The sequence below is a fragment of the Chlorocebus sabaeus genome, chromosome 19, assembly GCF_047675955.1.
Source record: "Chlorocebus sabaeus isolate Y175 chromosome 19, mChlSab1.0.hap1, whole genome shotgun sequence".
Taxonomy (NCBI): domain Eukaryota; kingdom Metazoa; phylum Chordata; class Mammalia; order Primates; family Cercopithecidae; genus Chlorocebus; species Chlorocebus sabaeus.
The window spans coordinates 31,827,473-31,853,685 of NC_132922.1; the positions used below are offsets into that span (position 1 = coordinate 31,827,473).

Consider the following 26,213-nt stretch of genomic DNA (forward strand, 5'->3'; position numbering starts at 1 on the left):
AGACCCCTTTGACTGCACCCTCTTCTTGTGGGATTCACAGACACTTCATTTCTTAACATGTAATGGGATATTTGTCTTTTATGTCTTGTAATCCTTCTTTACAAAATAGATCAATTAAAAAACGAGTTCCCATTTCAGAAATAAGTCCTGGAGTTAAGAGTAGAACTATTTTAGGCATCTCTTCTTGAGCTGATGATAGGCCATCCACTGGGAGGTTTTTGCTCTGGGAAAGAGCTGAAGTGACTCCTCAGGGGCCCCTGCTCATGTCATTTTCCCCTTCATGGTAGTAATATTGGTCATTTCTTAGAACGTATTGTCTGCCAGGCTCTGAGAATGTGTTTTGCATATATGATTTCATTTAAATTGCACAAAACCCTTCAAGGCAGGGCTCATACATTTCGTGGATATGGAAACTAAGCCTCAGAAAATAGCATGGCTCTTTGCCCAGACTGTGTGTGACCCTTAGGTCAGAAGAGGGAACCAGGCCTGCTGCCTCTGGGCCAGGCCACCTCCCCTCTGTGCTCTGCCAGGGTGATGGGGTCTCTGTGTCCTTCTTCCAGGCTTTGAGAAAAATCCTTCTTCACTTACCATAGGATTAGAAACCTGCCCCTGCTTGGTAGGATGTGTGTATGTGTCCGAAGGGAGCTCTGTGAAAGCCCATAGCAGGCTGGCAGCTCTCTCAAATGACCTTATTTGCTGGTGGAAGCTTCCTCTTAACCTATAGTGTGACCTCCCCACTAAAATGTGAACCCCTTTGGGGGAGAGGTCTGCCTTAGTGACTGCACTTAGAATGGGTCCTGCCACCCCATCATTTTTCCATGAAGGAATGAGTATCTCAGTGGCCTCAGGTCGTCCTCCAATCTTGTCACTGTCATCAGGTACCTGGGGATCACTATGCACTCCCTTGGAGTCACTCTGGGAGCCTAATAACCCATCTGCTTACCATTTCCCAAGTCACAGGCTAGGACTCCATGTTGGAGGAACACCAGGGAAACCCTGGCCAAACCCTGAATTCTGTCTCGAGATTCCAGGGGATAGACTCAGGAGAGAAGGGCAGGAGCCAAGATGGCAAGAGAAGGAGGTTCCTGGCCACATTCAAGCCCTGCAGGAGCGAGTCCCGAGGCACCTCTCTTGGAATGCTGCCTCTCAACCCATACTCTGGTGTAAAGCAGATGTCCTGTTAACCATAGTCCCTGTTCTTGGGCAGAATCCCATGTTGGACATTTGCACATCCCATGGAAGTCTGTTCCTCATGCACTTTCATGTACAGCAGTTACTACAGTGTGCTGGGGACACCATCTCTGCTCTCATGAGGCTTCTGTCTAGCTTGTTAGGGGACAAGACTACGAGGGCCTAGGAGGAGGGGAGTATGATGACATACTAGGAGGGGTAGGAGTAAAAGAGGCTCCCCATCTCTGCTGTGCCAGGCCTTCCCATACTCTTAGAGACACTGTAAGCAGGCCAGTGGGGACTTCCAACCATAGGGCTGATGGCTGCAAATGAGCTGTGAAAGTAGACCCTTGTTCTAGGATCTGATTCCCAAATGCATTTGGGTCCTTAAGAGCCTTAAGTTAGCACCTTGAGTATCTTCCTTTCCATTGAAGCACTGTGGTTTGTTATTTGTTCTGCACCAGACTGTGGGGCAGTGTTGTCTTGTTGGCTCTCTCATTTACTGTCATCCCAGCTACAGATACAAGGGAGGCCATAAACATTGAGGGAAAACATGAGACATCAAAAGAGCTGTCGAATGAGGGACAGGCAGAATAGGGTGGGAGGCGATGGGGAGTTGACCTTGGGTCCCTTCTCCGCTCAGAGCCAGGAGAGCCCTGCTGTGGTTTGCCTGCTGGTGGGCAGCACTGGCCACACTGATGCTCACTCTGGCATGTTTTGCCTCTCTTGCTTCCCCAGAGCCGCATTCACCAGTCCACCTATGGCAAGAGCCTGGCCATCATGACCGAGGCCCAGCTCTCCACAGCCGTCATTGAGAACCCCGAGATGCTCAAGTACCAACGGAGGCAGCAGCAGCAGCAGCTGGACCAGAAGAGTGCCGCAACCAGGGAGATGGGCTCAGCCACCTCAGTCGCAGGTGTCGTCAATGGGGAGAGTCTTGAAGATATCAGGAAGGTGAGAGCCCTGCCTGATGGCACTAAAGACATGGACATATGCCCAGGGACAGGGTGAAGGGCAGACACCAGTGGTGGGAAGGAAGAGATTTTTGTAGTTTGGCATGGGATCCATGGGTTAGCCAGCCTCAGGCCTGTTGGCCCCTTGCCAACTGCTGCATGGGGCCTGGATCCCCTTTATCAAAGACCTTATCCCCAGGAGCCCAGAGGAGGTCATCTCTTGTAAGAACTTACAAACTTTATCCTGCTGGCCTTTCTAGGAAATCCTAGATGCTAACAACAGTGGATTTCGGTCTCTGCCCTTAGGAGACTTCTGTAGGTTCCCCTTCTTCATCTGGAAGCCATGTTTGATGAGAAGGGGTTGGAAATGGGGCAGGAAAAGGGTAGGGAATGTTATTGCTTTGGGAGTTAAAACCATCTCCAGGAGCCTATGTAGGCTGACAAACCTCCTCCAGGCAATTCAGATATAAAGAATGAGAGAAAACCCCTAGTTACGAGCTTTCTGTGGAAGGAAGGATTCTATTTTGAAAGTCAGTTTGAAAATCCCTACCTCAGGCCAGGCACGGCAGCTCACGCCTGTAATCCCAGCACTTTGGGAGGCTGAGGCGGGTAGATCGCTTGAGGTCAGGAGTTCCAGACCAGCCTGGCCAACATGATGAAACCCTGTCTGTACTTAAAAAAAAAACAAAAACAAAAACAAAAATTAGCAGCCGGGTGTGGTGGTGCATGCCTGTAATCCCAGCTACATGGAAGGCTGAACAGGAGACTTGCTTAAACCCAGGAGGTGGAGGTTGCAGTATGCTGAGACTGCACTACTGTACTCCAGCCTGGGCAACTGAGTGAGATTCTGTCTCCAAAAAAAAAAAAAAAAAAAAAAAGGAAAGAAAATCCCTAGCTCAGTGACAGACGTGTGGTTCATGAGTGCAGGGCTCAGTCCTTTAGCCCTTTCCATGGCTGTTGTGTGGGGCGACTAGTGTGGCATGCACCCACTGCTTGTTCTTTGCTTAGGTGTCTTGTTTAGTTGTACCAGAAGGGCTTAGAAGGAGAATTTAGAATACATTTCCTTAGAAGCCTTATTATTTTTAAACCTACTGTGTTGAGGTATAATTGACATATAAAAAGTTATACATACTTAATGTATACAAATTAATGATAAGCCAGACACAGAAGGACAAATACTGCATGATACCTCTTTTTTTTTTTTCTGAGATGGAGTGTCGCTGTCACCAGGCTGGAGTGCAGTGATGCAATCTTGGCTCACTGCAACCTCCGGCTCCCTGGTTCAAGCGATTCTCCTGCCTCAGCCTCCCAAGTAGTTGGGATTACAGGCACACACCACCACACCCAGCTAATTTTTGTATTTTTAGTAGAGACGGGGTTTCACCATGTTGGCCAGTATGGTCTCAATCTCCTGACCTCGTGATCCGCCCACCTTGGCCTCCACAAAATGCTGGGATTACAGGCATGAGCCACCACGCCTGGCCTGCATGATACCTCTTGTATGAGGAATCTAAAATAGTCAAACTCACAGAGGCAAAGAATAGAATGGTGAATACTGGGGTCAGAGGAAAATGAGAGTTATTAGCCAAAGGGTATAAGGTTTAAGTTATAGAAGATGAATAAGTCCTAGAGATGTCCCCTACAGCAGAGTGCCTACAGTTCACAATATGATATTGCATACTTAAAACTTTGCTAAGCAGGTAGATCTTATGCTCAGTGTTCTTATCACCAGGAAAAAAATAGACTTTATTTTTTAATATTTGGAAATAGTTGGCAGAAACTTTTGCATTTATTTATGTAACCCCGCTTTGCCAGAATCTTCTGAAGAAACAAGTTGAGACTCGGACGGCAGATGGTCGGAGAAGAATCACGCCTCTCTGCATAGCACAGCTGGACACTGGGTACTGGTTCATTCCCCTTTCATGATCTTATCTGGTGAGATCTTCCTGTCTTCTTTCAGCAGTTAACACTTTCACGGTGAGGATCTTCATAGGCCCTTCACAACCTGACTGGTAGAACGTGCAAGCAAGGAAGTCGAGCTCAGCTTCCCACAGTCTCAAAGCCCATACTCCTCCTGGAGCCCTTGTGCGCACCTGAATCATGTGGTGGGTGGTAGTGCTAAGGCAGCCAGCACATCTGCTGCACTTTACTGTTGCCAGGGCACCAGAGGACGCACAGGGAAGGCAGTCGGTCAGGCTGATTTTTTTTTTCTTTTTTTTCTTTCATAAAGTTATTTTTATGATTATGAAAGGTATATATACACATGGTTAAATTTAGAAAATAGTAAAAGCCCAAAGAAGACAAAAACATTATCCATAATCAGATACAGTAACTGTTAACATTTTGATATCTGTATTTCCAGTCTTTTTTACCCCACTCATTACTGTTTCTTGCCTATTCATCCATTTTAATAACTAGTCCTCTGAGGCATTTACTGTCTGATTATCCAGGTTCCTGTCGAAGGATTTGCTTAGCCAGTTCACTGTGGACTTGTATTGTGTCCAGTTTCTCATGATTATAGATGAGTCTTTGAGCTCACCTGTGATTCTCTCAGGATAACTTCTAGAAGTGGAATTACTGGGCAGAGGGTAGAGCTCTGAAACACATTTTCCTGTTGGGGACAGAGACGGGGAGGAGACTCATTCACCACTTGCTGTTGTCCCAGTGTATATAGTGAGGATTGTTTTTGAATTGGTTATTCTTCCCAAAATGATGTGTGTTGATTCAATAAAAAAGAAAGAAAAATGATAAGGCCCTGTGTAAAAGAAATAGACCCCCACTGTCAAGGCAGTTCACTCTGGGTTTATTCTCATTCCGCCTATCTGCTCAGGGCATTTGTAAGCCCTTCATAGAGACCACACACTTCAGGCCTCTGCATTTTGCAGTTGTCCATCCACGAGCTATTCCACATCTTCCTTGGTGTCTGAAGAAACCTTCTCTTGTACAGTGTACAGATCCAGTCTTCTCATGTTAGATGTGCAGGCTCTGAGGTCCCCGCGAGTAGAGCCCGAACCAGGTCTGCTGACTCCCCACAGAGCACTCATTTTCTTTTGACTAAGTCTTTTTCCTATTGTGACCCTATAGGTGATAATGCCCCTACCTACCTTTTACTAGGACCAAGTGAGACCCAGTGTGTGGTTGAGCTCTGAGCACACTGGGCCTGTGGGATGGGGAGGTGGGGGTGTTGATGGTGGCACTTTGTTCTGTGGATCCTTCCAGGCCTTACCTGGTGAGAAGGTGTAGGTCTGGTCTGGGGCCAACTTTCTGACATAGGATGCATATTTCTGGCACCAGGACCTGATTCCTTTGGTATTAAAAGCTTTTTGCCCTCCCGATTCCCACATTCTAACAAACAAGTAGCAACAGAATAGGTCCTTATTAGCTTAGCTAATCAAGAAAGAAAAGAAAAAGCATAAATATGCAAAGTAGGTATAAGTGAGAAATAATAGCAGACAAATCAAAAAGATGAGAGACTTCTTTGCTGAACTCTGTGCAAATAAATTTGCACAGAAAATGGATGGTTTTTGAAGAAAATAAAATTACTAAAAGTGAAAAATTATTGTGGAAGAAATAGAGGACAAAGTTAACCCCACCAAAGCCACCAAACTAAGATGGCTTCACAGGGAAACTTAAGGAACTTTTCAGGAACAGGTAACTCAGGTAACCATTAACACCATTTTAAATATTCTAGTGCATGGAGAAGAAATGTGCAAATTTTTATTTTGAAATGAACATAATATTTATATCAAAATCTTACAAAGATAAAACATAATAAATTCAAGATCACTCTCATTTCTGAACGTCAATGCAAAATCTAAGTGAAATAGTAACAGAACCTTACTGCTTGTTAAAGGCTAATATACCATGACCAAGTGAGGTTTGTTTCGGGAAAGTAAGGAGGTTCAAATTTTAGGTAACTATTTAGTTCTACATATCAGTAGACCAAAAGAAAAAAAATTATATGATCTCTTTCATTGATGCTTAAGAGGCATTTTGGTAAAATTCAACGTAATTTTTAAAACTCAGTTAAATGGGAGTAGGTGGATGCTTCCTTAACTCGATAAATTATCTTATTTCAAATTAAGTTCAAAAACTGAACAAATGCCTACTCTTGCAACTATAATTTAACATTGTTCTATAGGTCCTAGCCCATGTAGTTAGTCAAAGGAAAGAACAAATTGGAAAGGTTAATTATTTAAGGATGATATGGTTTATAACAGAATCAACTGGAAAAGCTGCCACAGGCAATGAAAGAAGATAGTCAGGTGGCTGGATACAATCAACATGAAGTCAGGTAGCACCAACTACCCTCAGAGCGCATAAAGAAATAAGTCACATTCACAAATAGAATAACTAGGATGCAACCAGAGATGTAGACCTTAATGAAGAAAAAATTAAAAACCCTACGGAGAGACTTCAAAGAAAACTCAAAGAAATAACTAGAAATTCATACCATTGATTAGCTAGGATGGCATCATAAAGATGTCAGCTCTCCTGTAGCCTATAAATTTAACCAGTACAAATAACCATAGGAATTTTTGGAATCAGACAAGGTAACTATAAAGTTATGTGGAAAACTCGGCTGGGCACAGTGGCTTACACCTGTAATCCCAGCACTTTGGGAGGCCAAGGCAGGCAGATACCTGAGGTCAGGAGTTTGAGACCAGCCTGGCCAACATGGTGAAACCCCGTCTCTACTAAAAATATAAAAATTAGCTGGGAGTGGTGGCGTGCCTGTAGTCCCAGCTACTCAGAGGCTGAGGCAGGAGAATTGCTTGAACCTGGGAGGTTGCAGTGAGCCAAGATCGTGCCACTACACTCCAGCCTGGGTGACAGAGTGAGACTTTGTATCAAATAAATAAATAAATAAAATAAAGTTATGTGGAAAAATAAATAAAAATGGCCGAAATATTTCTGAAAAAGAAGATTAATCAGGGAAGACTAGCCCCACCAGAAGTTAAAACTTAAAGGCTGTCATACTCAAAACAGTGAGATACTGACACATGAATACATAGTGCAGTGGAATATGATAGAATATCAGAAAATAGGCCCGAGTATTTATGGGAATTTTAAAGGTACCTTTTCACATCAGTGATAAAACATTAGCTAATTCGGTAAATGGAAGACAGGACTACATGCCCCCCCACCCCACCGCTAGAAACAATATTGGGTCCCAACCTCACAATTTATTACGTACATTCTAAACAGCTTAGAGTTCGTTTAACTTTTTGTTGTTTAAAATATTTTCGTCCAAAATTTTAGAAGATTCCCCTGAAGATTATTTTTTATAATCTCAGAGGTCAAAAAATTATTTTCTGTAAGTGACAATTTAGAGTACACAAAAATTTAAAAATTTTAGTGCATTTGAAAGATAGATTGGCTGGGCGTGGTGGCTCACACCTGTAATCCCAGCACTTTGGGAGGCCGAGGCAGGCAGATACAAGGTCGAGAGATGGAGACCATCCTGGCCAACATGGTGAAACCCCGTCTCTACTAAAAAATTCAAAAACTAGCTGGGCGTGGTGGCGCGCCCCTGTAGTCCCAGCTACTTGGGAGACTGAGGCAGAAGAGTCGCTTAAACCTGGGAGGCAGAGGTTGCAGTGAGCCGAGATTGCATCACCGCACTCCAGCCTGGTGACAGAGCAAGACTCCATCTCAAAAAATAAAAAATAAAATAAAAAAGGCCATAAATAGTTGAAGCACAATATCCCAGAGAAAATATTTCCTACCATATAAGGAATGTTTTTTTAATATGTAAATAGTTTTTACAAGTCAGTAATAAAGGCCAATAACAAAACAGTAGACAAAGCATATGAACATGCAGTTCACAAAAAGAAGGAAGTCAAGTATTTCTTTTTTTTTTTAATTGAGGTGAAGTCTGACTCTTGCCCAGGCTAGAGTGCAGTGGTGTGATCTCAACTCACTGCAGCCTCTGCCTCCCAGATTCAAGAGATTCTCCTGCCACAGCCTCCCAAGTATCTGTGATTACAGGTGTCCACCACCATGCCCGGCTAATTTTTGTGTTTTTAGTGGAGACAGGGGGTTTCACCATGTTGGCCAGGCTGGTCACGAACTCTTGACCTCAAGTGATCCACCTGCCTCGGCCTGCCAAAGTGCTGGGATCACAGGCATGAACCACTGCATCTGGCCGGAAATCAAGTATTTCTATTTTGAAAAAATGTCGGCTGGGCATGGTGGCTCATTCCTGTAATCCCAGCACTTTGGGAGGCCAAGACGGACGGATCACAAGGTCAGGGGATTGAGACCATCCTGGCTAACACGGTGAACCCCTGTTTCTACTAAAAATGCAAAAAATTAGCCGGGCATAGTGGCGGGCTACTTGGGAGGCTGAGGCAGGAGAATGGCATGAACCCTTGAGGTGGAGCGTGCAGTGAGCCGAGATCACACCACTGCATTCCAGCCTGGGTGACAAGTGAGACTCCATCTCAAAAAAAAAGAAAAAGAAAAAATGTCAACATCACTCATATCAAAATTAAAGTAAGATACCATTTTTCTTCTGTCAGATTGTTAAGTGTCAAGAAATTTGATAAAAGTGTTACTAAGCACCTATGTGGAGAAATAGGTGTTCTCATACATGGCTTATAATTTAAACCTCTGAGGAGGGCACTTTAGAAATATTTATTCCAAATCATCAGTGAACATTTCATTTGCTGCTACAATTCCACTTCTAAGAATTTATCCCATGTATTATGTGAATCTTAGGTATAATGACAATTGTTAGAATTTCATAATTCTTTGAGCAGCTAATGTGTGTTCTAAGAGTGTCCTACACCAACTACTTTAGTCCTGACAGCAACCCCATGGGGGGAGTCCTGACACTTTGTATTTTGCAGACATGACTGGAGGCACAAGAGTAGTTGGAGCAAGTCACAAGCTTGCAAATGGCAGAGGAGTCAGACCTGGCTGTCCCAGAATCCTCAGTTTTGACACTGCAATACCTTGCGTCCTGGTGTAGCAGCATCTGTTATAGAAAAAGCCGGAGACAGTCTTGTGGTCCCTCAGTAGAGGCTGGGTTAGATATATTATGGCACACCCACCTAGTGGCATGCCCCATGGCCCTTCATAAAAGGGAGGCCCTTTCTGTATTGCTGCATTTCTTTCCTCCTAAGACGTGTTTGCACAGTTTAACACCTCTGAGATTTGGGTGTGTTGTACAATCAATGGCATCTGACAATTAGTAGCATTATTTTCTTTCTTAGTAGTACATATAGAACCGTAAATCCTAGATTCAATTAAATATATAGTATATTAAGTGGCTTTAATTTTCTTTTTACTTTTCTATAACTGCAGATTTTCTGTCGTGAAAACCTACTGCCTTTGGACCTAGAAAAAAGTTATTTGAATGTATAAAGTACTGGATGTGGCACCTGACTTTCAAGGCTGACTTTTGTTCTTACTTGATGACAGGGACTTCTCCACGGCATTCTTTAACAGCATCCCCCTCTCGGGGTCCTTGGCGGGCACCATGCTCTCTTCTCATAGCAGTCCACAGCTACTGCCACTGGACTCCAGTACCCCTAACTCCTTCGGCGCCTCGAAGCCTTGCACAGAGCCTGTGGTGGCTGCCAGTGCCAGACCTGCAGGCGATTCTGTCAATAAAGACAGGTTAGTGGGTGCCAAGGCTTGTTCCTGTCGCTGGGGAAAGTTCAGGTTTGCACATGGTTTTGAGGACACAGAATTTTATTCTGTTTGCCCTTTGTGGCCCCTCCAATGAAAAAAGAAGGAAAAAGTGCTTGATTTGAATTGGGGACTTCTCAGAGGGGAGGACTTGTTCAGTGAGTCTCTGATGCACAGGACCATGAGGATTTCACAAAGAGTGTATCAAGGCTGACCAAGGGTCAGGCTGCTAAGGGTGGGAGCTATCAGTGGAATGCTACATGCTGCAGAGTCAGCCCCACCTGGCAGCTCTACACTGGAGGTCCTTCACATTTCTGGGGCCTCAGCCTCCACTTCAATCTGCCGAGCACATCACAGAGCATCCATCCTAGGCACGGTGCTCCTGTGGAAAGGCACAGACTCCCCTCATACTCTCAGAATTATATTCACTCACAAAGCCTGTGTCTTCATCCATCTTTACTTGGAAACCAAATTAGAAATCTGAACCAGGCAAGCACAAATGAAAGCCAGGAGTGAATGTTTGCTCAGCACCTGCTCTAGGTTACATACCCTGCTAGGCCCCAGGCATCGCAAGGGCTTAATTGGTGGGTCCTCATCCTCAGGGAGTGTGTAGGCTGGTAGGGGAGAGGCAGCCACAGGGTTGCAGGTGGCCCCTCAGGTCCCCTGGGTAGAAATGGCTAGCCATCCAAAGAGGGGCTGGTATCTCAGGGTCAGGGAGGTGCCTCAGAGGGTACCCTCCACAGGGCTCATACAGGCCTACCAGGGGATGAGGTCTGGGTGTTAGGGGCAGCAGCCCCCCAGTCCCCTCAGGAAGGCCAAGAAGAGGGAGAAGGCCAAGGTGTCTGTGCTGGATCAGGTAGTCTGGGCTTTTCCCCAGAGTGGAGACTTAGAAGGCTTTGAGACCTCCATTTTAGGAAAGTGACTCTATTAGGTGGTGGTGCCCCAAATTGGCCACTCCCTGGCACATACAGCTGATACCATCAGAGCGATTCTCTGTTGGTGGAATGGAGTCTTGTGTTACTGCAGCCCCCTGCTTCTGGGATACAGCTGATACCGTTAGAGCAATTCTCCATTGGTGGAATGGAGTCTTGTGTTACTGCAGCCTCCTACTACTGTGTGCTAGCACCATGGCTGTGGAGGCATGCCCAAACATTAGGTCACTGTCCTGGGGGGATCCTGAGAGGGTAGGAAGAAAAGACTGAGCAGCAAGACCAGTGAGGAAGCAAAGCATGCCAGGAAGAAGGGGGCCTGGGAAGGACAGACCATGCCAGATCTGAGAACTGCTTCGGGGATGGCCCATTCTAGTGGCCACAGGTCATGGAGGAGAAAAATGGGGCTGCCCAGGCATGTGGTGTGGTGTCTGGGCAGGTGGGAGTGGAAGTTCGCCTGGGTGTGCTCAGGAGGAGGCACAGTGGCCATGGTCCCAAAGCATGTTATGTGGGCTTGGACATGAAGGATGGACCGGGCAGGCTTCTGCCTGGCCTCTCCTTTCTCTGTGGAATAGAAGACGAAAGCTGTGTGATGAGCACTTGGAGCATAATGCCAAGAATGTGACACTGTCACAGGGAGATATGGGAGGGGCCACCCAGGATGGAGGATGCCTGACTAAGGGTAAAGGCCAGGAGCAGACCATGGCTTCAGCACCCCAGGTGCAGGCTTATCTCATGAGACGCATTGTTGAAGTGGGAAAGGTGGGCGGTTGGAGTGGTTTGGGGTAGAGGTGCTGTATTTAAGTTTTGGAGATAGGGCAGTATGACTAGAGAAAAGGGCTGTAAGAACCATGTTCTAGGCCTCATGCTTCACGCAGAAGCTCTCAGAACAGTGCAAAGGGGGGAAATGTGAATGCATTTGCTCACAACCTTCTCGGTGTCCATAATTTTAACACATGAAATTTTTAAAGAAATGGGAGTAGTAGATTGTATCTTGAAATTTTTTGTGTTTATGGAAGTTTGATGTTTGTGCCTTTTTTAGTAGGCTCCAAATAATGCAAATACTAGACCTCCAGATCCTTTCAGGATTGCGCTTGACATGCCTCCCCTCTTCTTCACCCCAGTATGAATGCTACCTCTACTCCTGCTGCATTGTCACCTTCTGTGTTAACGACCCCGTCCAAGATCGAACCCATGAAAGCATTTGACTCCCGGTTCACAGAGCGGTCCAAAGCCACGCCAGGTGCTCCTGCCCTGACCAGCGTGACTCCAACAGCCATGGAAAGGTAGGTGGTAGCTGCAGGACCCTGAAGGACCAGGGAGGGTGCAGGCATGGGTCAACAGCACAGTGGCAGTGTTTCCACCAAGCAACATGCCTTCCTGTTGGGGAAAAGACTCTAGCCGCTCAATACATGGGAGCAAGACTGCAGAGCCCTTAGTGAGCCACCAGGAGAAAGAGGTGGCTCCTTCAAGTGGGAGGGTGGCTGGAAGGAGCTGTGGGGAGGACACAGCAAAAGAACCACACTGGCAAAGGCACAAGGATTGGTCAGTGCAGAGGCTGGACTAAGAATAACGGTGTTTGTATAGAGCCCAGAGTTTGCCCAGAAGAGAGTGTGAGATTAGTTGTAGAGGTGAAGGCTCTGATATTGATACATCATGGAAGTGATGGCCTTCCACTCAGAAACTGACCAGAGGTAGACAGCTACAATAAAAATGATGTAGGTGAGGTATTTATCAGATTGGCTTCTGAGCTTTTGTGGACACTATGCTGCTTGTCCATTCTCTGGGTCTCCCCTCAAACACAGCTGTGACATCATGCAGGCTGTAGTTCTTTATTTCTTGGAGTTTTGCAGTAGTGCATCCTCCTGAGGTGGCCAGAGCTAACGTCCGCAGCCTCTGCCATTGGCCCTGAAGTTCTCTGCGTCTTGAGAGGGCCCCTCCCTCCAAGCCTGACTCGACAAAGAGCTAAGTTCACATCCCAATGAGTCAGAGCCTAGGAGAGGAGAGGCAGCTGTGGGCTGGGCTTTGGTGGCTTAAGAGCTGTCCCTTAAGAGTTGCACCCCACTGCGAGGTTTGTAGGGCTCAGCAGCCCTGGGCAGACACAACCTAGCCTGTGCCACCATCAGCCAAGTACAAGGACACTAGTCAGAAACTTGTAGTAGCCACACAGCCAGCAGGTGCCCAATAAAAGGAGCATTTGCATGTGACCTGTCCTTGCAGTAGATGGTGATTTGGAGCTAAAGCCACAGCATGCTATCTCTGGGGCTTTGCTTATGAAAAGTCCTGTCCAAAACTGTGTGTCTGGACAGGATTTATTCTCCTTGGAAAACAATTCCTGGAAGCTAGCATGGGAGGACCCTTTCTGCAAGTTTGATGCTGTATCTGTAAACTTGGTGTGGAATCTTCTAGTCTACTCTGTAATCTCATCATGCTTGTTTCATAATTAACTCAGTGCAGGCCACGTGCGGTAGCTCAATGCCCCAATGCTTTGGGAGGCCAAGACAGGAGGATCGCTTGAGGCCAGGAGTTTGAGACCAGCCTGGGCAACATAGTAAGACCCCCATCTCTACCAGAAAAATTATCCAGGTATCATGGCACGTGCCTATAGTCCTAGCTACTCTGCTCATTGCAACCTCCGCCTCCCAGGTTCAATTGATTCCCCTGCCTCAGCCTCCCAAGTAGCTGGGATTACAGGCGCCCGCCACCACACCCGGCTAATTTTTGGTATTTTTAGTAGAGACGGGATTTCACCATGTTGGCCACGCTGGTCTTGAGCTCCTGACCTCAGGTGATCCACCCGCCCAGCCTCCCAAAGTGCTGGGATTACAGGCATGAGCCACCACGCCCGGCCTCCTTGCTTCTAAATACTTTGAAATGCTGGATTAAATGCAACCCTTGTCCCTAAAATGAATGACTGGTTCACAAGAAAGGGCAGTCCCCAGAGCCTAAAATCTAAGAGTGAACAAAAAAGAGCAGCGGGCAGAACTGCACCATGGGTGCATGGACCTTGAGTTTTAATGACCACGTCGACTTGAGACAAAACCTGGGGTCTAAGCCATGTAGGAGCTGGAATTAAGTCACCAGCATAAAGTCAAGCTGCTTAAAAAAGGACTGAGGCAGACTCTGGGAAAACCCAACTGGCAGCACAAGAACTAGCAGAGAAGTTGGAATGTCGCAGCCTGTTTTTGGGTTGGGAGAACAGTCTTCCCTTGAGACTGTGTAACCACAGGCCTGCTGTCTTGTGGATTCAGGGCCAGCTTAACACTACCTGTGTTGCCTAGAAATCACCAAGCCGAGAAATGAACACAAAGGAGATCCTGGTCTAACTGACATCCAGAGGCCCTTGGCAGAAATGCGTATCCACCCTGCAGTGACATTCCCTGGGCCAGGGTGTACAGCGTTACCACTGATAAAGCACTGCTTAGATGATCATAAAATCCAAAGTCACAAGAAGAAACAACGTGTCATGCGCAAATGTCAGGAGACATACTTACTGGGAGACTTAGGTTTCTATAAACCTGTGATCACAGAATTGTCAGATGGTACTATAAAATATGCTTAAGTCTTGAAAGACATTAAAACAAAATGTGAGGAAAGATTAATACTCTATTCTATAAACAAAAATTAAAAGGGAACAAAGAACTAAATGTGAGAGCAAAAGCCATAAAACTCTTAGAAGAAATAGAAATCTATGTGACCTTGGATTAGGCAGCTGTTTCTTAGATATGACACCTAATGCACAAACGACTAAAGGAAAGAACCGATAAATTGGACTTCATCAAAATTTAAAACTTTTGGCTGGACACAATGGCTCATGCTTATAATCCTAGCAATTTCAGAGCCCAGGACAGAAGGCCCAGTAATTCAAGACCAGCCTGGGCAACATGGCAAGACCTCATCTATACAAAACCATTTTAAAAATTAAAAGCTTGGCCAGGCACGGTGGCTCACACCTGTAATCCTAGCACTTTAGGAGACCAAGGTGTGTGGATCACCTGAGGTCAGGAGTTCAAGACCAGCCTGGCCAACATGGTGAAACCCCATCTCTACCAAAAATACAAAAATTAGCCAGGCATGGTGGCGGGGGCCTGTAATCCTAGCTACTCAGTAGGTCGAGACAAGAGAATTGCTTAAACTCAGGGGACGAAGGTTGCAGTAAGCAGAGATCACGCCACTTCACTCCAGCCTGGGCAAAAGAGCAAAACTCCATCTCTCAAAAAAAAAAAAAGCAAAGCTTTTGTGCTTCCAAAGGCACTATTAGAATGGAAAGACAGCCTACAGAATGGGAGAAAATATTTGCAAATCACATCTAATTAAAGTTCAGAATTTAAATTATATAAAGAACTTTTACAGTTCAACAATAAAAAGACTAATAACACAGTTTTAAAATGAGCAGATCTGAATATAAACTTCTGCAGAGAATATATACAAAGCACAGGCACATAAAAAGACAATCAACATCATTAGCCATCAGGGAAATACAAAGCAAAACTCCAGTGAAATACTTCATACCCATTTGGAGGTCTGTAATTAAAAGATCCGATGGTCAGATAATAAAAAGTGTTGGTCCTATAAACCTGTGATCATAGAATTGTCAGATGGCGCTATAAAAGATGCTTAAGTCCTAAAGGACATGAAAGCTAAAACAAAATGTGAGGAAAGATTAATACTCTATTCTGTAAACAAAAATTAACTCAAAAGGGAACCCTCATATACATGCTGGTAGGAGTGTAAAGTCTTTTAGCACCTTTGGAAAACAGTCTGGAAGTTCCTTAAATGGTGAAATACAGAGTTATCATCTGACCTAGCAGTTCCCACACCTAGATACATACCTAAGAGTATTGAAAACATATATCCATGCAATAATTCATAAATGAATGTTCACATCTGTACATAATAACCAAAAAGGGGAAACAGCCCAAAGGTCCATCAGCTGATGAATAGATAAACAAAATATGGTCTACCCATACAACAGAATATTATTCAGCAATAAATAGGAAGGGGATGCTTACATGTGCTACAATAACAATAAACCTTAAAGACATGCTAAGAGAAAGAAGCCAGTCACAAAGGTGGTATGATTTCATTGATATGAAATGTCCAGAATGGAAAATCCATAAAGAAAGTAGAGTAATGGTGGTTGCCAGGGTCTGGGGGAGGGAGGATAAGGAGTGATTACCAATGGGTACAGAGTTTATTTTCGGAATTATGAAAATGCTCTGGCGTTAGACAGTGGTGATGGTTGCATAACCTTATGAATATACTAAAAGCTGATGATTCTATACTTTAAAGTGGCGAAGTTTATGATATATGTATTATATCTCAATAAAAATTAATAATACACCATCAAAAAAGACCAAATTTGGAAATGAACCAAAAAAATTACTTTTAGAAAAGAAAAGTAATAATCATTGCAGTTTAAAAGTCAACAAGCATTTCAGAGAGCAGATCAGAGCCAGATGAACAGAACGTTCAGTCTACAAAATTGGCCAGAGTGCAACAGAGATGAGGAGGTGGAGCTGAAGGCAGGGCAATGGAGAGGAGTCCCCCCAAGAGGATGTGCTGCAGGGCAGTTGTCAAGAGGGAATTAAGAGGCTTTCCAGAAGGTGAAGAAACCTCAGATTTTGAAATGGAGCAAGTTCTGAACAAAATAAATAAAACCAATTCCCCACCCGAGAGAAACTACAGTGTGCCATAGACAGAAAGTCCTGCTTGTTGAGGAAGACACTCGTGTTTGCTTTGCAGCTTTCTGTGGCCCTTATCTCTCATGTAGTGCATACCCTGAATGAGAAGCCAGGAGGACAGCCCTTGGATTGGCTTCTGGAGACAAAATCTTGACTGTACATCTTGGGTCCTGGTGCCACAAGGGTTGGTCCCTCAGCAGCTGTGTCCACAGGGTCTCACAAGACTGTCCAGCCATAAATACAGCTCTAGCAAGATCTATATAATAAGGGGCCGCCATCACATTTGTCATCCTCAGCTTCTCACTTGAAAGTGGCAGTGAGTGAGCATTCACTTCGAGCCGAGCTTCCTGCTTTCCTGACAGAATGAGTATAGTGAGCTTCTAGGAGCCTGGTGCTGAATTCTCAGGTTGGGTTGGATTCTTATATGAGGAAAATGAAATAAAACAGGTCCCAGTATCTTTAACAAAGGCCTTACAGAAAATGCAGATACTTTCTTGATGTGGCTGTTTTCTTGTATTGATTCCCAGTGAAAACCAGGAGGAGCCCTTTAAAACACCCATCAGTGGAGGCCTGGTGCAGTGGCTCATGCCTGTAATCAATCCTAGCATTCTGGGAGGCCGAGACGGGTGGATCAATTGAGTCCAGGAGTTTGAGACCAGCTTGGTCATCATGGCGAAACCCCACCTCTGCTGAAAATACAAAAATTAGCTGGGCGTGGTGGTGCGTGCCTGTAGTCCCAGCTACTCGGGAGGCTGAGACAGGAGAATTCCTTGAACACAGGAGGCAGAGGTTGCAGTGAGCAGAAATCACTCCACTGCAGCCTGGGCAAGAGTGAGAGCCTGTCTCAAAACAAGAACAAAAACAAAACAGGCCAGGCACCGTGGCTCACGCCTGTAATTGGGAGGCCGAGGTGGGCAGATCACCTGAGCTCAGGAGTTGGAGACCAGCCTGGTCAACATGGTGAAACCCCATCTCTACTATAAAAATACAAAAATTAGCGGAGTGTGGTGGCGAGAGGCTGAGGCAGGAGAATCGCTTGAACCCAGGAGGCAGAGATTATCGTGAGCCGAGATTGTGCCATTGCACTTCAGCCTGAGAGAGACTTGTCTCAAAAAACAAAAACAAAATGAAACAAAAAACACCATCAGTGGAGATTTTCTTTGTTTGTTTGTTTTTTGAGACAGTCTCGCTCTGTCACCCAGGCTGGAGTACAGTGGCGCGGTCTCTGCTCACTGCAACCTCTGTCTCCCGGGCTCAAGCAGTTCTGCCTCAGCCTCCCTAGTAGCTGGAATTACAGGCATGTGCCATGATGCCCAGCTAATTTTTGTATTTTTAGTACAGACGGGATTTCACCATGTTGGCCAGGCTGGTCTTGAACTCCTGACCTCAAGTGATGCGCCCACCTTGGCCTCCCAGTGTTGGCATTACAGGTGTGAGCCACTGCACCTGACCTTCAGTGGAGATTTTCTTTGAGGCACAGTATCATGCAGTGGTTAGGGGTGGTGCACAAAGTAATACACCTTGCAGGTTAGGCCCAGGTCCCCACTTCCTCAGAGAGGGAGCAGGGATGATCTTGAGACACATGGTGTTTCTGAGTCCTCCTCTCAGGCAGAATGGACCTCCCAGGAAAACCCTCCTTATAGGAGGTATCCCTTAACCTTAGGCCTGTAAAGCCGTATCTTGGTCCTTGTCTCACGGTGAGCAGCACATGTCAGCTCCTGCTATTGTTCCTTCATTGTGCATCACAGTAGTTGGGCAGTGAGACCCCTGCAACCTGACTGGCACTTCCTAGCCAAGAGCCTCAGGTGGGTTGGGAGCCAAATGCTAGCCTCCCAGGTACAGGTTAGCAACCCTGGGTGAAACTGTGGGTCTTCTGCTCCACCCTCCCCTAAGGCCAGGTGTCAGGCAGAAGCACTAGGGAACGTAGGGACCTGAGGTAAGTGACTACAGGGCAAGTAGTCCTGAGCAGACAGAACCTAGGATGGAGCCCATTTGTAAGCGGGGCAGCCCTGGCCAGCTGTGCTCTTGCTTCACAGATGCCTAGACCCACTGGGCAGATGCTGTAGATCGATTTACCTGGCGCTCCCAGGGATATTGTAACAACTGGTACAAGCCCACATGCAAGCTGGGGAGGTGCAGTTCCCAGTGGGCCACTGGCCCCAGGGTCCCTGAATGGGGCATCTGTCAGAGGCAGGAGGTGAGGAGACTCCTAAGGGCTCTCAGGGGTCCCAACCAGAGAGGGTGGAGCAGCTGGAGCTCGGCAGCGCCAAGCAAGTGAATGTTACGGGGCCAGTGCTGCGGTGAGCTCAGGAAGCCACCGCACACCTTGGAAACTTAGGTGATAGTAGGACGTTGCTGTGACATTCTTGTTGTATTTTACAAAATGATAGTTACATAAAAGTCTGACTTTTTTCCATGTTTCACAATAGGATTCTTCCATTTTAATACCTGAAACCCTTTCATATCAGTCTGAACCAGGAAAATTCATGTTAGAAAAAATTCAAACAAGCTAATATTCTATTTCCATATTCAGAACATCTGAGAGAAAGCATATTTGACTGTTCCAAAAGCTTATTTAACAAAAAATTTAATATGAAAATGTACATGACCTGATTTTTGCAACAGAGTAAAACAAGTTATTTGGAGAGGCAAACGCCTGACATTTTTTAAAAAATAATTTAAAAAGGATTTTGAGAAGCACTGACTCAGGGCTTCCAGAATATTAAGCTACACCCACAGGTGGATGCTTTGCCCTGTTGTAGGACATTAGAAGAAAAGGGAACAGCCTCTTCAGTTTCACAGAGCAGTGTCATGGGCCTCTTGTCTTCCCAGTTTTTCACATGGATACAAATGAAAAGAATCCAGGATTCTACACCCTGGTATGTGTGTGTACCTGCCCACATTTCTGTGGCCCGGGGTGACTAGCAGGGAGAACAGCTGAAGACAGTGCAATCCAGGATTCTACACGCTGGTGTGTGTGTACCTGCCTACATTTCTGTGCCCCGGGGTGACTAGCAGGGAGAACAACTGAAGACTGTGCGCAGAGGAAGGGCTAACAGCCAGAGGCTGGTTAGCAGTGGGAAGGCAGGCAGGGATGAGGGCTCTTGAATACTAGACAGGAGCATGACTCATGGTGAACTCCTTGAGGAAATAAGATCAGTGATAGCACCTGTGATCCAGGGAGTCTGTCACATTTAGAGATGTTTAACACAGCATTATGAGAAACATTTACCCACTTCTTCAAAAGAGAGGTGTTGAGGAAGTAAGCTATTCATTATATTGCCTCTCTTTAATATTTATAAGTAAAGGTACCCCTCTGTATCCATGGGTTCCACATCTGTGGATTCAACCAACTATGGATCAAAAATATTTGGGAAAAAAAAATCCACAGGGTTCCAAAAAGCAAAAACTGAATTTGCTACAAGCCAAGTACTACTATGAATCCATGCAAATAAAGTTATTTGTAGGCATTTTACTACGTGTATGTGATCTAGAGATTATTTAAAATATATAGGAGGCTGGCCGGGCTCAGTGGCTTACGCCTGTAATCCCAGCACTTTGGGAAGCCAAGGCAGGCAGATCACCTGAGGTCAGGAATTCGAGACCAGCCCGGCCAACATGGCAAAACTTCGTCTCTAGTAAAAATACAAAAATTAGCGGGATGTGGTGGTGCGTGCTTGTAATCTCAGCTACTTGGGAGGCTGAGGTTGCAGTGATCCAAGATCATACCACTGCATTCCAGCCTGAGCAACAGAGTGAGACTCCGTCTCAAAAAAAAAAAAAAAAAAAGTTACGTAGGTACATAGGAAACTGTGCCTACATTATATGCAAATACTAAATGATTTTATATAAGGGACTTGAGCATCCTTGGATTTTGATACTCCTGGGGGTCCTTGAATCAAAGTATGATTAGGATATAAATAAATACAATCAGAAATGAAAGGGGGCATTAGTACCAACCTTACAAAAAGGATTTCGATGGCATGATATTTCAATGTATGCCAATAAAGGCCAGGTGCAGTGGCTTACACCTGTAATCCCAGCACTTTGGGAGGCCGAGGCAGGTGGTTTACCTGAGGTCAGGAGTTCGAGACCAGCCTGGCCAACGTGGTGAAACTCCATCTCTACTAAAATTACAAAAAATTAGCCAGTTGTCATGGTGCACGCCTGTAGTCCTAGCTACTTGGGGAGGCTGAGGCATGAGAATCCCTTGAGCCCAGGAGGCGGAGGTTGCAGTGAGCTGAGATTACGCCACTGTACTCCAGCCTGAGCAACAGAATGAGAACCTGTCTCAATATAAAAATAAATAAATCCACCTCCCGGTTTCATGCCATTCTCCTGCCTCAGCCTCCCGAGTAGCTGGGACTACAGGTGCCCGCCACCATGCCCGGCTAATTTTTTTATATTTTCAGTAGAGACGGGGTTTCACCATGTTATCCAGGATTGTCTCAATCTCCTGACCTCGTGATCTGCCCGCCTTGGCCTCCCAAAATGCTGGGATTACAGGCGTGAGCCACCGCGCCCGACCCACAAAATTTTTTTTTTTTAATTATTATTTAATTTATTTAAGAGATCGTGTCTTGCTATGTTGCCCAGGCTGGAGTGCAGTGTTATTCACAGACGTAGTACCACTACTTATCAACACAAGAGTTTTGACCTGCTGTTTCCAGTCTGGGCAGTTCACCTCTCCTTAGGCAACCTGGTGGTCTCTTGCTCTCAGAAGGTCACTATGCTGATGCCAAACTTAGTGTGCACACCCAATTGACATAGCGCACTATAGCTCAGAACTTCTGGGCTTAAACAATCCTCCTGCCTCAGCCTCCAGGTAGCTGGGACTACAGGCAAAAATGTACCTCTTAAGTAATAAAAGTTGAAAGATGACAATGCTCCTTGTTCATGGGCTGCAGAATGTGTGTTGTGTTAGCCGGTATGAAAACAACATTCATCTCTGTCAGAGCTCTTGGTTGACCAAGTGCATTGCCAGTGAGCAGGAATCTTTTGAAAGGAATCTTTTTTTCTGAGCAGTAGGTGTCAACATTGGGCTTAAAATCTTCAGTAAACCATGCTCTAAACAGATGTGCTGTCATCTAGGCTTTCTTGTTGCATTTATAGATTTAGCATAATTCTTAAGGGCCCTAGGATTTTTGGAATAGTTAATGAGTATTGGCTTCCACTTAAAATCACCAGCTGCATTCATCCCTAATAAGATAACCAGCCTGTCTGCTGAAACTTTGAAGCCAGGTATTGACTTCCCTCCTCTAGCTAGGAAAGTCCCAGATTCCATCTTCTTCCAATAGAAGGCTGTTTTACCTACATTGACAATCTGTTGTTTAGTGTTACCACCTTCATCCGTGATCTTAGCTAGATGTTCTAATACCTTGCTGCAACTTGTACATTAGCACCTGCTGCTTCACCTTGCCATTTCTTTCCTTAAACCTCATGAGCCAACCTCTGCTAGCTTGGGCTGTGGCTTAAGGGAGTGTTATGGCTGGTTTGATCTTCTATCCAGAGTACTAAAACGTTCTCCGTATTAGCAATAAGGCTGTTTTGCTTTCTTTTCAAACATGTGTTCAATGGAGTAGCACTTTTAACTTCCTTTAAGAACTTTTCCATTGCATTCACACTGTGGCTAACTGGTGCAAAAGGTATAGCTTTTGGCCTGTCTCAGCTTTCAATGTGCCTTCCTTTTTAAGCTTAATCATTTTTAGCTTTTGGTTTAACACTTACTTAGAGGCCATTGTAGGGTTATAGATTGGCCTAATTTCAATATTGTTGTGTCTCAGATAATAGGGAGGCCTGGGGAGAGGAAGGGAGACAGGGGAACAACCAGTTGGTGGAGCAATCAGAACATAAATGCCATTTATTGATTAAGTTCACCATCTTACATGGATGTGGCTCACAGTGCCCCAAAACAATTATAAAACTAACATGAAAGATCACTAATGGCAGATCACCAAAACCGATACAGTAAGAATGAAAATGTTTGAAATATTGTGAGAATTGTCAAAATGTGACACAGAGATGAAATGAGCACCGGCTGTTGGGGAAATGGCACCAATAGACTTGCTTGATGCAGGGTTGCCACAAACCTTCAACTTGTAAAAAATCGTAGTCTCTGTGAAGCACAGTGAGGTAAAGCACAGTAACACGAGGTGTGCTTCTGTACTTATTCAGAATTGTTCTCCTTCATCTTTATCACTGTGTAATGTCCCTCTTTATCCTTGATAACTTTACTGGCTCTGATGCCTGCTTTGCTTATGTTATGTAACTACACCAGCTTTTTTTGATTAGTGTTATGGCATGTCTTTCTCCAGTCCCTGCTTTTCTTTTTTTTTTTTTAAATAGACTTTATTTGTTAGAGCAGTTTATGTTCACAGCTAAATTGAACAGGAAATACAAAGAGTTCCCATATGCCCCCCGCCCAACACACCCATAGCATCCCCCACCAGAATGGGGCACATCATCACCCAAAGCCCATAGTTTACATTTGGGTCTACTCTCGATGTTGTACGTTGTATGGGTTTAACCAATGTATAATGACATATATGTATCATTATCATATCTTACAGAATAGTTTTTTGGTTTCTTTTGAGACAGAGTCTCGCTCTATTGCCCAGGCTGGAGTGTGGTGGCACAGTCACATCTCGGCTCATTGCAACCTCCGCCTCCCAGGTTCAAGCGATTATCCTACCTCAGCCTCCCGAGTAGCTGGGATAACATGTGTGCACCACCACACCTGGCTAATTTTTGTATTTTTAGTGGAGATGGGGTCTCACCATGTTGGCCAGGCCAGTCTCGAATTCCTGACCTCAAGTGATCTGCCCAACTTGGCCTCCCAAAGTGCAGGGATTACAGGCAAGAGCCACCACACCCAGTCAGAATAGTTTCAATGCCTTAAAAATTCTGTGCTTCATATAGATACTCCTTCTCCCCAACCCCTGGAAACCACTGATCTTTTTATTGTCTCCATAGTTTTGCCTGTTCCAGGTTGTCATATAGTTAGAATCACCCCTTTTCTTGTATTTATTTATTTACTTATTTTTTACTCTTAGAGATGGAGTCTCATTATTTTGCCCAGGCTGCTCTCAAGCCCCTGGACTCAAGCGATCCTCCTGCCTCAGCCTACCAAGTAGCTAGGACTATAGGCATGAGCCACTGTGTACATCTACTATTAACCTGTCTTTGTCTTTTGTAGTTAAAATTAAATTTTTAAAAACATAAACCCATTTCTTTTTTCTTTTTTTTTTTTTTTTTTTTGAGACAGAGTCTTACTTTGTCACCAGGCTTGAGTGCAATGGTACGATCTTGGCTCACTGCAACCTCTGCCTCCTGGGTTCAAGCGATTCCCCTGCCTCAGCCTCCCAAATAGCTGGGACTATAGGCACACACCACCACACCTGGCTAATATTTTGTATTTTAGTAGAGACGGGGTTTCACCATGTTGGCCAGGACGGTCTCAATCTCCTGACCTCAGGTGATTCACCCGCCTCAGCCTCCCAAAGTGCTGGGATTACAGGCATGAGCCATGGTGCTTGGCCACATAAACCCATTTCTTAAAAACATTTTGCTTTTTTATCCATTTTGTCAGTCTTTGTATTTAATTGGTATATTCAGAGCTTTCACATTTAAAGTTGATTGATATAGTTGTATTAATACCTGCCATGTTTTAGCATTTCTTCTTTTTTTTTTTTCTGAGATGGAGTCTCACTGTTGTCCAGGCTGGAGTGCAATGGCACACTATCTCAGCTCACTGCAACCTCTGCCTCCCGGGTTCAAGTGATTCTTCTGCCTCAGCCTCCCCAGTAGCTGGGATTACGGGTACCTGCCACCATGCCCAGCTAATTTTTGTATTTTTTAGTAGAGGTAGGGTTTCACCATGTTGGCCAGTCTGGTTTTGAACTCCTGACCTCAGGTGATCCACCCACCTCAGCCTCCCAAAATACTGGGATTACAGACATGAGCCACATGCCTGGCCTTATTCTTTTTTTTAATCTTCACTTCTTTTTATCTTCTTTTTCTGCCTTCTCTGGTTTTAACTGAGTGTTTTATATGACTCAGTTTTCTCAGCCAGGCACAGTGGCTCACGCCCGTAATCCCAGCACTTGGGGAGGCCGAGGCAGGTAGATCACCTGAGGTCAGGAGTTTGAGACCAGCCTGGCCAACATGGTAAAACCCCTTCTCTACTAATAATACAAAAAATTAACCAGGCGTGGTGGCACACACCTGTAATCCCAGCTACTCGGGAGGCTGAGGCAGGAGAATTACTTGATCCTGGTAGGCGGATGTTGCAGTGAGCCAAGATCACACCATTGCATTCCAGCCGGGGCGACAGGAGTGAAAATCCATCTCCAAAAAAATAATAATAAAATAAAAATAAAGTTTCTCTCCTCTCAGCATTATTAATTATGCTTTAAAAAATTTTTTAGTGATTGCTCTAGAGTTTACCATAAACATTTATAACCTAATTCTACTTTCAAATAATATTATACCACTTCATGGGTAGTAGAAAGAGTTCCCCTCTCTTTCCTTCCTTGCCCTATGACATTGGTACCACTTATTTCACTCATTCATAAACTATAGTCATTCAAGACATGGTGGCTGTTATTTCTTTGAACAGAAAGTTGTCTCTTAGATCAGTTGGGAATAGGAAATATAAAATATTCTATTTTATGTTCGTTTTCTTTTTTCTCTAACACTCTTCCTTTCTTCATGCAGATGTGAGTTTCTGGCCTGCATCATTTATCTTCTCTCTGAAAGACTTTTAACATTTCTTGCAAGGCAGGTCTTCTGGCAACAGATTCTGGTGTCTCTTTGTTTATTTTTGTCTGACAAAGTCATTATTTCTCCTTTATTTTTGAGGCATAATTTCACTGGACACAGAATTCTAGGTTGGCAAGAGGTTTGTTTAAGCACTTTAAATATTTCACTTCACTCTTTCTTGCATGAATGGTTTCTGAAGGGAAGTGTGATGTAATGTTTTTATGCAGGTTAAAAGAGCAGAACCTTGTGAAAGAGCTGAGGCCCCGAGACCTCCTGGAGAGCAGCAGTGACAGCGATGAGAAAGTCCCTTTGGCTAAGCCTTCCTCGCTGTCCAAGCGAAAACTTGAGCTTGAAGTAGAGACAGTAGAGAAGAAGAAGAAAGGGCGGCCTCGGAAGGACTCTCGTCTCATGCCTGTGTCTCTGTCTGTCCAGGTGAGGCCAGTGGGCCCGTTCTGCCTTCTGTAGCCCACCTTTCTGCACTTAGAGCTTGAAGGCCTTGTGTGCATAGTAAGCCTCAGCTGGGTGGGGGGCACCTTGGGAACCAGCTAGCTTAGACATGCAGCCCCTGGAATGTAGCATGGAGGCCACGCTCTCCCTCAGACCTGCCCTTGACTCACCCAGGGCCCTTGAGCAGGTTCCCTGGCATCAACTGGCTTGTCTATAAGGTGAGGATCCTTGCAGCATTCCCCTCTGCTTCCTCCCTCCCAGGTTGGAAATGCCCTGGTCGTAGGCCCAGCCTCACTTCTGGGTGACTTGCCTTTACCAAATGCTATCCCGTAGTGTTAGAGCAAGGCTCAGGAATGTTTCTGGCTCTTCCAGTCTCCAGCTGCCCTAACTGCAGAGAAGGAGGCCATGTGTCTCTCTGCACCAGCACTTGCACTGAAGCTGCCAATTCCAGGCCCCCAGAGAGCATTCACCCTCCAGGTAAGTTCTGGGACCCTGCCAGTTCTCCGTCAGGCACACCCAGAGATTCCCTGTCCCCTACCACATACAAACCCGATCTTGTCACTTCCTTGGAGATTGGTTTCCAGTGGCTCTCCATCACCTTCTAGGGGAAGTCACAGAAGATCGGGGTATGC

The 26,213-nt window shown here is 45.2% G+C and overlaps 1 protein-coding gene across 5 annotated transcripts in view; it reads left to right on the top strand.

Annotated features, from left to right (window-relative positions):
• Positions 1 to 26,213, top strand: part of HIRA (histone cell cycle regulator) — a 101,553-nt gene that overhangs the window by 44,378 nt on the left and 30,962 nt on the right. For all 5 annotated transcript variants that reach the window (XM_073007026.1, XM_007975048.3, XM_073007023.1 and 2 more), the window contains 6 exons: positions 1,909 to 2,124; positions 3,939 to 4,024; positions 9,552 to 9,749; positions 11,815 to 11,976; positions 25,362 to 25,566; positions 25,954 to 26,058. In XM_073007026.1, the coding sequence (XP_072863127.1) occupies positions 1,909 to 2,124; positions 3,939 to 4,024; positions 9,552 to 9,749; positions 11,815 to 11,976; positions 25,362 to 25,566; positions 25,954 to 26,058 (972 nt within the window). The remainder of the gene's footprint in view (positions 1 to 1,908; positions 2,125 to 3,938; positions 4,025 to 9,551; positions 9,750 to 11,814; positions 11,977 to 25,361; positions 25,567 to 25,953; positions 26,059 to 26,213) is intronic.